At 35.3% G+C, this 14842-nt stretch overlaps 1 protein-coding gene across 2 annotated transcripts in view; it reads left to right on the top strand.

Moving 5' to 3' along the window:
* CFAP20DC (CFAP20 domain containing) overlaps positions 1-14842 on the top strand; it is a 65249-nt gene that overhangs the window by 20284 nt on the left and 30123 nt on the right. For both annotated transcript variants that reach the window (XM_063164313.1, XM_063164312.1), the window contains 5 exons: positions 1704-1862; positions 5512-5648; positions 6790-6964; positions 7491-7637; positions 12781-13112. In XM_063164313.1, coding sequence (XP_063020383.1) covers positions 1704-1862; positions 5512-5648; positions 6790-6964; positions 7491-7637; positions 12781-13112 — 950 coding nt within the window. The remainder of the gene's footprint in view (positions 1-1703; positions 1863-5511; positions 5649-6789; positions 6965-7490; positions 7638-12780; positions 13113-14842) is intronic.

Genomic DNA, 14842 nt, shown 5'->3' with positions numbered 1-14842 from the left:
AGTTAGTTTAGTCCTACTGAATGTGATGACATTGTATTGAGAGTTGTGCTTTAGCCTTGGCCAGCACCTAAGCAGCACACAGCCACTGCCCTCCGTGGCATGGGGGAAAGAAGCAGAAGGGTAAAAGCAGGAAAATGCATGGGTTGAGATAAGAACACCTTAATGCTAAATTGCTATTACAAGGGGGGAAAAAGGTAAATAAAACCCAAGAAGGACATTTGGTTTTTATTTGCATAATTTGTTTACCACCAGCAGCTCCCCCCAGTCAGTTTCCCCTCTCATTGAGATGCTGAGCACACTGCCCTGTGGTCTGGAATATCCCTGGGGTCAGCTGGGGTCAGCTGTCCTAGCTGTGTCCCCTCAGCTTCTTGTGCCCCCTGCCATCTGCTCCCTGACAGGGCAGCTTGGGGAGCTGGACACCAACTCACACTCCAGCGGAACAACAACTCACCCATCAGCTCTGCTCACATGCCAGATCCAACACACAGCCCTCCACTATCACAAACCAGGACAAGGGTCAAGCCCTTTGCTTCAAACTCCTTGGTGTGGTGGAAGAATTGATTTCAAGATGCAATGAGTTTGTTACTCTTTTCAAGTAGCAAATATACACTATGTTTTGAATTTTTAAAATGACAGTAAATGCAAAGGGGACAACCATATATACAGAGAAATTATTTCTGTATGAGATCATTGAGATAGAAGAGGAAATACTTCATCTTTTCTGCCTCATGACACTGAAGCACACAAGCTTAAACTATACCTAGTTTCTTGTTTCCATAGTGATGCAGAACTTATGTATGAGTTTTATCACTAAGTATTGCCCAACAGTGATAAATAATGTACTGGCTTGGCAAAAAAAAAAAAAAAATTGAAAAAATATGTCCCGCACTGAAATACAGCATGGGACATTTGATTTTTTTTATTTGAATTGCAATACTTGATCCTTTATTCATGTTTGGGTTTCAGGTTGTGTTTTCCTCTTCTTTTCCTTGGAAAATAGGCTAATTCATTTGCTTATTATATTCAAGTCTTCTAAAATTTGCAATTAATTTGTGTTGTAACATCAGGAATGGTTTTGATGTGGATTCCTTTCTTTGCAGAGAGCAGCTTTCATAAACTCATTCTATATTGGTTATCAAAGGGAAAGCAGAGATAATCAGCTCACATTCTGCCATGCCTGGTGTCACAAGAATACATAGGTTGACAGCTTTTTAGTTTATCTGAAAGCATAATGGAGTCCAAAGTTTGGAATTAAAGCTTGTTAAATTCTTTATTTGCATATATGGGACTTTGCTCCTTCAGTCCCACAGATATGAATACCATATTTAGGTGTTCATTTTATCTGAAAATCACTGTATCAGTGTTACAATTAAAGCTGAGTTGTAAAAAAAATTATCAAAACATATTTTATTATTGTTTTGTTTGCTCTCTTGACAAATCAAAGAAATTGATTCTCTATGGCTACTCCAGCCATTAGTGTTTATTTCTATAAATGTATTCAAATGTTTTGGCCTAAAAGTATACACAATATAATTTTAAAATTTGCTATTAAAAGTGACCAATTGCAGCAATATTTTCAAATTACCATAATCTAGTTAGTTTTTATAGCCATATGAACTAAAGTATATGTAATCTACCAAATAATGCAAGTCCTATTGAATTCCATAGTGTCATGAAGTAAAGCCCATGTTTTCTGATTCCAGGTACATCCATTGTTACACCTGGGCCATACGAGGTCTCAGATGATATTCCTCCAACCTGCCAGCTCAATTCTGATGTCCCACAAGTTACACAACTGCTGAATTTAAATGAAATTCACAAGCCAAAAACAAAATGCAGGGAAAAGGCAGTGCAAGAAACAGGTATTCTGTTGTATTAGAATACTGTGAGTACAATCCATACAGTGTGTGTGCAAACAATTGATTGGTTTGTAAATGTCCATGTTTAGAGTTCCAATGTCTTAAAATGAAACATGACAACTCCTGCACACCTGTAGTGCCTCAAGCACACAGACACATGTGTGTTCTATAGTTTGAGATCTGTGTGGAGCCTGAACAGTTATAATTCAAGCATGAGATTGATAATAATATTTGAGATGTCATATGAATGTACATTGAAGCATTTTGCAGTGAAGTTGTTACACTTCTTTTTAAAGTATGTTCACATCAATGAAACTTTGCTGGCAATATGAGTATGCAGTGTCCTCAGCTTATACTCTGAAAAGGGAAATCTTGTCTTATTGGTGTCTTGTCTTATTTGAATGTTTCTTTAAGCTACAAAATAATGAACCATGTAATTTAGACTTTAGCAGCATTGCACTGAAGAGATTTATTAAAGAAGCTGGGCAGTGGTGTGCTACAATACAAGCTATTGACTTGGATAAAAGCTAAGAGAAAGAAAAGAAAGGATTAAATTTAAAATTATTGTTACAGCTGAAGGCTAACAGTAGGAGACCTAAAAAGCTTTTGTTCTACTCTCTGTATTGTTTATCATAGTTATGAATAATCTCAACAGAGAAGCAAATAACAGGGGAGCAAAATTTTGTTATGATACAGACACAGGTTTAATAAAGAGTGGGACTTCAGAAAGTTTTAAGTTTGTTAAATTGGAAATCCCATATTTACTTTTTCCTGAAAAACAAAGCAGGTAACACGCAGGAAATATCACAGTTTTCAAAGCAAGGTTTATTGGTTTTATGTCTTGTGGCCACTGTGTTGAAAAATTGTGGTCTAGGGACCACTGTATGGGGTAAATGTGGAACATGACATCACATAAAATCTAGCTTTGCTAAATGCAGAGGATTCTACAGTGGGGAGCAATGATAGCTACAGTTAAGCTTTAAAGGATCAAAATTAAATGAATCAAGGCTGGCAGGTTATCATCACCAGAGATACAGCTCAGTAGAACTTTCAGATTTTAATATGTTTTAAAAAACTAAGTAGCAGGAAATTCAAATTCATAGGAAATGAAAAAAGTATCAAACCTTTAAATCATTTTTGCATTATTGTCTGAAATACTTTATACATTATCAGCTAAACCATCTCAGAAAATATCTTACAGACCAAGAAGTGGTTCAGGGAGAAACAGCATGAATGATAATCTCTCACATAAGATATGCTGAAAACATTAAAAATCTACATAAGGGCATTTAAAAAGTAACCAGTGATACAAAGGATGTTCAATAAAAGCTGTTTTTCTTATCTCATAGCACAAAAACAAGACATCATTTGATGTGATGTTGCAGTTGAAAATTAAAAACTCATAAAAGAAAATGCCATGTTACACAGAATATGATTAAAATATGGAATCTACTGCTAAAAGAGGCTGGTAAAGAAATTGGTATGATTCCAAAATCAGTTGCCGATTTTTATAGGTAACAGTAATGTTGTATTTAGCAGCAGTAAAATTGTGAAGAGAAAATTCAATTTTGTACTTCTGGTTTTCCAACCTTACACTGAGAACTGTGTTGAAGGCAGATTATTTCAAGTCCATACTGAATTATATTGTGCTATTTCTGAAGTGTTTGGTTTGGCCTTTGGAACTGAATGTTAGAGACATTACTGGCCTGTTCTAGACCAGCATTTCCTGTGTTTTTATGTTTAAGTTGGCATGTCTGCTTCAGTAAGATCTGTAAGCCAAGAATCAGTAGAAACTGAATTGTAGATGCAAGTGCCAAGGTGTGAAATTGCTTAAATAGACTTGGGTCAGACAATTGAAAGCTTTTTAGTAAAGCTGCTGTTTTGCTTTAAAACTGTGTATTGCTTCCTACCTGCAGTAAAGTCAACAGCAGAATTTCACCAAGGCAAATATATTTCCAGTCCTTATTGTCTTGATTCAAAGTACTGATTATCTCTTTAAAGCAATTTTGTAAACAGATTGATCATCATTATAAAACAGCAGTATAGAGAAACATAGATTATTTATGTTCATTATCGGAAATCTGGAGTTGTAAAATCATTCATAAGTGGTGGTGGTCTTCAATCCCACCTTATAAACATAGCATGTGTCCTTGCAGACATGTTTTTTAAATTTCAGAAGTTGGCCTGCTTGAAATTGGAAGTTTTGGTATGCTTAGGTAAATTTTAATTGGAAAATCTTCCTTTAATCCACTAAACTTTTTTGTTTATTTGATAATCAAAAGCCCAAATTATTTTTAGTATCATCCACTTTTAATTACACATATTATTTCATTATGTCATCAACACACTGTTATGTGTAGATGTAGGTAATTAATTGCAGTCAATTAATGTGGTCATTAAGAGAGATTTTAATGCAAATCAGCTTTTCTAATTGGAGCTAACAACATCCCAAGGTAGCCAGTAAAAAAGAAATTGATGTTAAACCAAGACAGGTCATCTGATCTTGTGAAATGGCAGCTGTTAACAGCAACCAAATGTCACATCAGGAAAAGAGTCAGGTAATGGCAGCAAGGAGCTTCTTCTGTGCTTATTAGTACAGTAAATGATGATATTGGTGGCTAATGTATGATCTGTTTTTCATTTCCTTGATGACACTGTAAATAAAGCTGATCTTGAAATAAGGTTATGAAAAATGCTCAGGGGAATCAGCAGAATATTTTGTTTCTACTTTATTGCTTTATGAAGGTGTCAAATCTCTAAAGTGAGATAGCAATTTAATACAAGTTGTAGCAAGAAAATATCTTTGGACATTGTAAATATTAAATATAAATTAATTTGAAGATACCGTTTTTATCAGCTCTGGAAAGGAGAATTCACTGACAATATTGGAGAATTATAAAAGGAAAATAGATAGTACGTGCAGCTCTACAACCCTGATAGTAAAATTAATGTGTAACCATTTTACTGTCCTTCCTTTTTAAATTTTTTGGAGAACATTCACCTGCATTACATGTTTACTTTTTGTCTTGAAGACTGGTTGGCAATTTCCATGCTTTAAAAGACTTATAAAAATAAATCTACAGTTTAGGCAGTAAAAAAAAATAAGTAGTAATAAATATTTTAGCAGCAATAGAGTGCATTTGCAATATTAGGGCTCAGCCCTGGTAATAGAGTAGATTCAGTAATTTCAAAAAGCAGGGTACATGTAAATAGTTCTCTGAGCTGTGACTGATACCGTGACAGTCTTGCCTTCATTTTTTTGTGTTATTATTTATTTATTCTGTTATTTATTAATTAGAGTTCTTTTTTCTTCCTGTCAGAAGTTAGGTTTTCATTGAAGTTCTAAAGAAATCCTGCAAACCTTTTTTTTTTGTTTATAAATAACCCACTTTTAAATAAATCTTTAAAGCAAGAAGATTAGAATTATGTCTCTATAATAGACCAAAAGTTTCTTGCTGATATGTTGACACACTTTTATACAATGTGCATTTGCTATTCCTATATTTCTAGGGAGTGCACTTTAAAGGCTCATAACTCTTAAATATGTTTAGTATTCATAATTTTTTTCTTTTAGTTGATTCTTTAAAAAAAGCTACTTTTTATTGTTTGTAAGTACTGTAATTTTTTTTAACTCTTAATTTTCTTAACTTAGGCATTCTGGCTAATAGAGGCCAAGGCAACACATGCAATGGTAAAACTCAGGATGTATCACATATTGCATTTGGGTCAAAGATCCTTGGGCCACCTCCATCTTCAAACAAAAGAACCAATGCAAAGGTACCTGGAAAGGTAAGAAGGGCTAAATTCCAACAACACCATGGCCCTTTTGCAAAGGAAGATATTGATAAGCAGAGGAGTTAAACTAAAGGTTTATTCCAGAGGCTGCCTCCAGAGAACTGGGATAGGTCTCAGTGCCAGAGATCCTGCAACATCCAGAGGAGGGCAAGGGAAATGCACAGGTGGCTCCAGCACAGGGCATGGGTTTATGAGCCCACAGGAGAGGAGGCCAAGGGGAAATCTGGTTGCTGTTTTCAGTGAATGTGGGGCTGTAGAGATGCCAGACCTCTTCTAAGAAGTGCCTGAAAGGCCAAGGACAGCAGGCTCTAATTGCAGGGAGCCCCTGACTAAATACAACAAAGTGATTCACTACTGCAACTGAGCCACAAGAGAGTGGAGAATTTCAAAACTTAAATGAAACAGGCTGATTCAGCATCAGACATAAAGATGCCTCTCTCTGCAGAAATTGGTCTTACCATTCTTTTCTGAATTTTTTTCCTAGACTACTAAAATTTCTCTCTCTCTCTCTCTCTCTCTCTCTCTCTCTCTCTGTGTGTGTAAATATTTTTCCTTACGATGAGAGCCATAATGCAAAGAAATTATATTTCAGGATTCTCTGATAGCCAGCCTTACAGTAGCTCCTGTGATGCTGTCAATTACAATGCCAGGGGAAACACCTGATCCCAGGCTGCCAGCAACAAATATGCAGGTTTTTGGAATCTGATCAGGACTACAGTTTTCAGTTTAACACCGAGAATAAGGGATCCAGCCAACTCTTGTGTAGGAAGTCACTTGAAAGTCAGGTTGTAAAATGATATTCCTTTCTTCAAAGAAGAAAATACTCCTGAGGTCTAGAATAACTATAAGTTTTAGTCTTTTTATTCTGATAGTGAATTCTAATTTTTTCCCTTTTCTTTGCGTTGTTCCATTCACTCAGTGGAAAAAAAAATCTCTGCTTGCTACTGGACTGTAAAGATTGAAGATACCACACTGAATAGAGCCTACCATGAGGTTTTGTGAAAAGATACTGTTTAAAAAAGATTTGGAAATATATATTTGGAAAAAAAGTGTAATTCATAATCTGTGTTTTACCTTTGAGTATTTTGAAAGCTGTTATATTTTTGTCTTTCATCAAGAAATAATGTCTTTCAAGGTAACAAAGACCTTGGGTAGCAAAACATCGTGCCAACTTCAAAATTCAGGAACACCAACTGAAACCATACCAGAAAATGAGAGGTTGGAGTCACCACTGTGGCCATGCAATGATACTTTAGATCAAGGAGGCAAAAGAGGTACTCTCCAAACACCTGCAAATGAATATCAAAATGGTAAGAGCATAAAGCAAAGAATATGTAGGCTTTTCAAACTGCCTAATTTTTGCATGATTGTGCCTTAGAATTAGGACTTAATTCTTTGTTTTTCTAATCCTTTATCTACTTAATTAATTACTGAAGACATATTCATTAAATCATGATTTATTCTCCTGTATGAGGGTGAATAAATGCTCATTCTCTCTGCAGCTATTTGTGTTGTGAGTGATTGAGCCAGGGATCATCACCTGCTAGCAGTACCCACAATTTATACACATGCTCTTCTTTCCTCATGCTGTGAAAATAACTGAGCTGCTGCCGTGGTTCTTGATTGTTTTGCAGAGTTTTGCAAGCCTGGTTTTTATGATTACTATCGTTTGCCCTTCTTCCATACCTGTGTTAAATTTTTCCTTCCTTGTGGCTGCCCTGTTCCTGCTGCCCTGCAAGATTCCCATGCTGTTTAGATGTTTGCATCCCAGTACAATGCCCCATATGCACACAATATGAGTCTTCACAGGCATTTCATTTCTGCATTGCATTTCAGACCCTGAAATTCCGACTCTGACAACACCTGTAAGTGGAGAAGCAGATTTTCAGCTCACGTCTCCACAAGTACCATCACCAGACAAGGACAGTCATATAAGATTATCTCCAAAAAATGCAGCCAAAGCCACATGGGAGATAACCAATGGTATGGTACTCATTTTATGTTATTTTACATTTCAGTTCTATGTGGTCTGAAGGAATATTGCAAATTTCAAAGGACCCAAAAGCAGTTCATATAAAAAATAAACATCTGTGTTGTGGGGGATTATGGAAATCAAGCACCCTGCAACAGAATTGCTTTAGAGCATTGATAAAGATTTGCAGGATTAAGCAGAGTACCAGAGCACTGAATGAATATCAAAAGAAAAATTCCATGCTCTCATGATTAAAGGAAAAGAACTAAAAATAATTTATTCTTTAAATCCCTAATAAATTTAACACTGAAGATTCCAAATATGAAATGTACAAGAAATTTTACTTGTCCTAGATAAGAGTTTAGAATATTAACTACAGTACCTATGTAATAGTAATATCACGAGGGGAGGGGAGAAAGGAGGAGGGAAGAGTGGATTTGTTTATAGAGTTCAATGCTGATTCATTTCTTGTTATTCACAGAAAGACACCTCAGCTTACATTTTGAGTTTTTTCCCTTTCTCTGAGTTTTTTCCCTCTCTGCCAAAAAATGTGGATTTTTTTTTTGTCATGCATTGTCCATCTACTTCCTTTGCATGAGTCTGGGAATTGCATTCTTGGGGCAAAAGTATCCCTTGTCTCTATAAAAAGTAGTATTACTTTTTATTAGAAGGCATAGTCACCAATTTGAAAAGTGTTTGGACAATTCATATGTGCTCAAAATTGACCAATGAGATTTTCCTTCATATTGTGAGTGATTTCCTTTGTGTTTATTCTTTGGGGATATTTAGAAATTATTATATAGTCTGGCAGTTTCAGTAATTCATAATTGCTATTATGGGTTCCATAATTTGACTGAAAGAGATCCAAGATACTCAGGCAAACAGAAAAGTCTTCTGGAGAATTTTTTCATTCCTTCCTATTTATGTGAATTTTGAGAAATCTGGGGTAGGAATCACTATCTTTACTTTGTTTTCATCTAGAACACCAAAACCTCTATCTAGTGACAGAATTTAAAAAAAAATTAATCAACACTTGTTATTTAATGAAAATATAGATAATATTAAAAGACAACTTTAAGGCAGTAGGCTGGCCTGTCTGAATGTCCTCTCATAAATTCAGAGGCAGAGAACTGAGGAAGAAAGATGTGTGTAAAGTCTGTTCTTTTGCTGTTTGAATGTCAAAGAATGAAAACTGTTTCTTTATAATCTTAGTTGTGTGTACAGATAGATAAATGCATTATGTGTGTTGGTAAGTTACAGTTCTACAAATTTTTTCCCTGTATTTTCATTGCTTGTCACTGTTGTCACTCTCAGTCTGCAGATTTCTGTCTTTTTCAGTATATGAAGTTATCTCATTTTACATAGATGACTTAATGATTTCTTTATCAATTAGTACTGGATTTATTTTTTCTGAAGAACTTCCTATAAGGAACTTCTTCATCAGCAAAGTCCCCTTCTAGGCTTTGTTCTGGACATCTTCCAAAGTGGGATAAACTTGACCTGAGAGAAGAGATAAAATGAATAAACACTGTTTATGCCAATCTAATTTACTCAATGCTGAAGCCTTCATTATAATGTTAGGCTATGATTAGGAGCTTTAGCATAAGTCTGAGTGTGTAGAAGAGCTAATTAGATGTTAAGGTGATCATTCTTGCATTTATGTTGTTTGCTGCAATGTTGTGATTACGTAGTAGTTTGCATATTTTACTCAGCATGTACTCCAAATTATTCATTACAATTGACATGGAAATTATGAGTTAAAAAGAAATTCTAGTATAGTTTTTGTTGGAGAGATAATGGAATTTTGTTTAGTCCAAAACTCCTGGTATCTTTCACTTGTGGACTATTGAAAGACTGCTACACTGACTGCAGGTTACAGAAGTTCCTGAACTCTGTAAGCAGCATAAAATGTCATCTTCAAATCATATGGACTTTTTTGCCTGCCCTCTGGATATTTCATTAAGAATAATTACTGTGCTGCATGAATGAATGTTTGGGTTTGACTTATTCCTAACTCAAGGATATTTCTTCTAGAAATGAATGTAGTTCTTTACAGGGTGGCTTAGACTAAAAAATCAGAATATTCAGTTTGATATTATATAGATAGTAATCATTTTAAAGCAGTTCTTTATATTTCTGAATTTCTTTTTGCTCTGGGCAAGACATTATAATGGTGACTAAAGTGTAAGAAATTTTTGGATGCCTGAGGCAGAGCGAGGATTAGTAGTCAGGAGTTTGAGTCTCTAATTGCCTCATGTTCTCTAAACACTTGATAAAAACTGTTGCTCTAGGATTTCTTTTCCATGTTTTGATACTTCATTCAAAACTGACTTAAAATCTTAAAAAGCAAGTGATTCATCACATTGTTTCATTCAGAATTCATTACACAATTTTTTCTGTAATGCCTTCTACAAATTAAACAGCAACAACTGCATTGGAAGTTATTCTAGAATCAGAACAGAACAGGTGAGATTGGGGGAAATGGGTTGTTGCTAAGTCAGTAGACAAAAATACTAAGCTACTCCTCTCTATGCTTTCCCAGTTGTATGTGCATAAGAATTAGTGAATTCTCCTGGAGTGGGTTGTACACTAAGTGTATAACCATACCCTAGAGGGCTCTTCACAGTGGTCTGAGCTATTAGTGCATATTTGTAAACCACAAAGGCAGCATGAGACATGTCAAATCTAATTTTATCATGGGGAAAAGACCTTCTGAATACTGAAGGAGTTTATGTTATGTATTTTGATGTTAGTCTCAGCACCGACAGGGAAACCTAATAAAATGTGTCTAAATTAAAGTGGAAGGGTTGGTGCCAGACTGGAAAGAAGACTGCAAAGTGCTGAGATAAGAAAAAATATAAAAAGTTTCTTAGCTAGGTAACTTTTGAAGATTTTTTTGTTTGTTTGTTTGTTTGTTTGTTTTGATAAATGCAGCAAGTAAAAATTTTAATATTTTTGCCTTAGGAAAAAGGGTAAACATCATTTTAGACTTAGCAACCAAAATAGCTGGGAAAAAGATTCTTCACATCCTGAAAAGTTGTCTAGTTGAAGTTTGGGGATAAATAATATTTTTATGTCATTTCTGTATAGCAATTTCTGAAGCTGTGAACAAGGCATCTCTCCAGGTCCTAAAACTTTTTAAACAATCTCGGTCTTGATGGGCCAGATTCCTACAGAATAAATAATTGAATAATCGAAAATACTGATGTAGTGTGACAGAGTTTTTCAGTCATGTTAGGTCACAGAATCAGTTGGGGAAAAAACAGTTCCTGAGTCTTTGTCCTTGAACATCCAAAGACTGTGTTCAGCCTCACTTGAAAAACTCATGAAAATATCCCTCTTCTCATTTCATTTTTATAGGGGAAATGGTAGCTTAATAAAGGTAGCTTATACAGATATAAAGTATACCAAAAGCATAAAATTGTGAAATGTTCATGACTGTGTTTTCTCTTATGATTTCAGTTGTTTTATTTGTGTACCACCCTTCACATGTAATTCCAATTGCCTATAAAAATGCTTTATCAGAGGGATGTGACACAATCTTGAATGATAGTAGACTGGAGAATTCTGCTCCAACACCCTCCTTTGAAAAAGCTGTAGTTATAAATACAGAACTAAAAATCATTTGGTTTACTCATTGAAGGGTGTTTCCCAGAAGTTTTGAGTAGTCTCACTCATTTCTTGATGCTCTTTGAAAAACTAGTCCAAAATATTTGTAAAATAAATGGAATCACTTGCATGTTCAGCTTTCAAGGCTTATAATAATTGAAAGCAGAATATTCTGCACTGTTTTAAACCAGAATGATTTTCTAATAGAATAAGAGTTTACTTGAAAAACCTTGGGAGTTCTGACTAAAGATGATCTTCATGAGGAGATTGAAAAATGGTATTTTCTGGAACAAGAAGGTGCAAGCCATGGTCATATAAGATACATCAAGTCCCAACCTTCCACTGGTTCCTGGATATTAACTGGAGTTTGGTAGCTTTACTGTCTGTCTTCAGTAAAAATCACAGCAGCCCAGTAAGAAGACAGCTGTTTCTCCTGGCATCTCAGTCTCCTTTCTTTTACCTTCATTTATGGTGATTCAGACTTCCTCCCACCCTCTCACTCCCCCCCAGCTGCTGAATGTGCCTGAAGTGGTAATTCTAACAAAACTAAAAGTAAAATATTACAGTAAAGCACAAAATACCCTTCTAAACTTACTATCTTCTGTGGTGGCAAGCATTTTATTATTGCAATGCTGCTTTATTATTACATTTTTAGTATTTTTTCATTGAGTTTTTTTAATATGGTTGATGGTAACTTTGTTTTATGGAGCTGGAAAGTTTCAATATCTAGTGAATAATCCACACCACACTACCTTTAATGAAGATAAGGGAGTATTGCATACTTGAGCAATTCTCCTTTTCTTAGATGCTATTTGAGATTGGTTGTAATCAATCAAATTGACATTTTTTTTCTATACCATCATTCCAAACAGTAAAATATAAGTTAACAATAAGAACATAAAAATGGTCTTTTCATGTGTATCTGGTGCACTCAATCTTTAAATCCATTTCTGTAGTTTATTGTTTGTTTTAAAATTGTTAGATTAGTTGTGGCTGTATTCAGGGAAACCTGGTGAAACAGATATCTTTATACATTTTTCATGTCACACTTTTTTATCAGAACAGTAGTTTGAAATTGAGATTTAAACTATAAGTTCTGAATGTAAAAGTGTGGAATTTCAGCAGTAAAGAAGGAGCAGATTGTAATATTATGAACTTTCCACCAATGTGTTGTTATTTTTTAAATGTCAGATACAAAAAATGCCTTTAGAAAAATATCAATGGCCATATTAAATAAAATCATGTTCTCCTAGAATAAAATTCAGTTATGGGTTTCAAATCTTGATGGCTAAACAGTTTCAGGTTTGCACATCCTGTACCAAAGCCTGTGTACTTTTTGAGCTCTGTTTAGAAATTTTATTAGCTTTGCACTTTGAAGGCAACCTGTTCTTTTTCATTGCACCCTCATCACTCTTGTTCTTCTTTAATAGGCAAAATATTTCTGTATTAGAAAAACTTAGTTTGCTGTTCAACTTTCTGAGAAAACGAGAATGATCAGAGTAGCTGACAATTCACATATTTTGGCATTGAAATTGTGTGTTTCAGATACATGGGTGTTTCCAGAGAGGTTCACTGAGAGCATTCAGTTGGATAGCAAGGAGCACTTTGAAGCTACTGCAAGTTCAGCCTGCTGTGATTTACCCTCAGCCCAGAATGCCTCTGTTGAGCTTCCCAACAGGGAAACAGCTGATCACCAAAGGAGTAAGAAAGAGGTTTTCACATTTTCATCCAAACCTCGATCAGCCCCTTATGGAACATCTCCCAACATATCCCCAGAAAGTTCCATTTCCCCACTGGAGTTGGAGCCCGACAGTAACGGAGAACAGGAGCAAACCAAAACTGAAGATAGCTTTGAAGGAGCTGACAGCAGTGAGGAGGTAGGCCACTTTGTGCACGTGACTCTTGATAAAGCACTCCTCATCCTCAAACTCCTAGAATGAGAGTCTGCTTTCAAGGCAGACAGAGAGGATAAATCATCTTTTCCCCATACACCAACGGGTAGATTTGTCTCTGTCAGGTTGCTGTGTCTAACCAGGAGTCGGTGCAGGTGTACCCTGTGTAACAAGTTGACAAAAGAAACCTAACTCTGTCAGCCCTTATGCTAACAGAAAGATGCCAGAACTGTGCATTATTACAAAAAAAAAAAAAAAAAAAAAAAAAAACAAAAAAAAAAAACCTGCATCATAGATTTGAGTGAGATCCAAGTCCTTTCTGGTTGTTCAAGACTTGAGTAAATAAGACTTCATTTGCAGTTTTTTAAAACTGCAAATGGAGACTGGTTTTCCTTATTGACATTGTTGAAAAGGAATTACAAAATTCCAGCTTTTGAATGTCACTTGATTATTGGTACTTCTGCTGCATATTCTGTCTGAGCATCACCAACTTTAATTCCTTTGCAATGTGGAAATCTTCCAGCAATGAAATTAATGAAAGAAAACAATCTTTTAGTATACCTATCTAGTATAATTTGATACTATGAATAAATTTGCTGAATTGTCAATGTATGCAATAATTTCATTATGTCATTACAGTGACTGCTAAAGTTCCTCCTTTTATGAACATTCTAGTATGTTTCACTTCTAACTATAAAATCTGTTTCTTAGCATTTGAATCTGCAGCTCACAGCAGAGAAATAAAATGTAACTGAGTTGCATAATAGCAAGATGCTCTGAATTTAACTGTTTTACAAAATAACTGAGGGGATCAAACTATAAATTTCCAAAATGTGTACCATTAATAAAACTGAGGGATTATCTTCTCGAACATACATTTCATGCTGTGTAATCCTGGACTCACTGAAGTCAGTAACAATCTTGGATCACTTTCATGTGCAGCAGGATTGCACCTCAGCTGTGAGAGGCACTGCAGGTGATACTGCCTGACATCCTCTGTGGGAACATATGGCACATCATGAGATGAGGATGAGGCTGCTCTCATTCTTTCCTTCTTGGGAATAAGAACACTGAGGCTAACACTAGATGCACTCCTGCATTATTTCTCTTTTCATCTGTTCAGTCCTGCTGATTGCTGTTGAGATGGGGTATGAGTGAACATCATACACTTGATTCATGGGATATTTTGCAGGGACTTTGTTAGAAGCGTGGATATAAGATTAATAAACTAACCTCTAAAATTCCTAAATTGTATTGAAATGGTAATGAATATGATATCCAGTACAATATGATTACCAGAGCAGAGCAAAGTGATCTCAGCAGGAGTTACTGCTTCTACATTTAAGTTGAAGATGCAGTGTGAAAATATGAAATATTAATAATTCAATGGAAAGACACCATCATGGACACATTGCTTAGTTTTGGTTTACAGCTGTAATAAATTCTATTGAAATTATGAATGTCAGGTGAGACACAGGTCTTGGATGTTACCAGCATTCAAAATCTGACCTGACATTTTTAAAAGTGTAATCAGCTTCAGATGTAAGATGTTTATGGTATAGTCAGTGTATTTACCAGGAGAAGCAGCTGTTTTTCAGAATCCTTGTAAATTTAGAAACAGGAGGCAGAGATTAAAGAGAGATTTTGAAGTGTTAAGGTTATGTAAAACTGAACTGTGTAATGATGAGAGCAAACCAACCACTCTTGCTTTGTTT

Source organism: Melospiza melodia, chromosome 10 (assembly GCF_035770615.1).
Source record: "Melospiza melodia melodia isolate bMelMel2 chromosome 10, bMelMel2.pri, whole genome shotgun sequence".
Taxonomy (NCBI): Eukaryota; Metazoa; Chordata; class Aves; order Passeriformes; family Passerellidae; genus Melospiza; species Melospiza melodia.
This window is presented reverse-complemented; position numbering and strand designations above follow the sequence as displayed.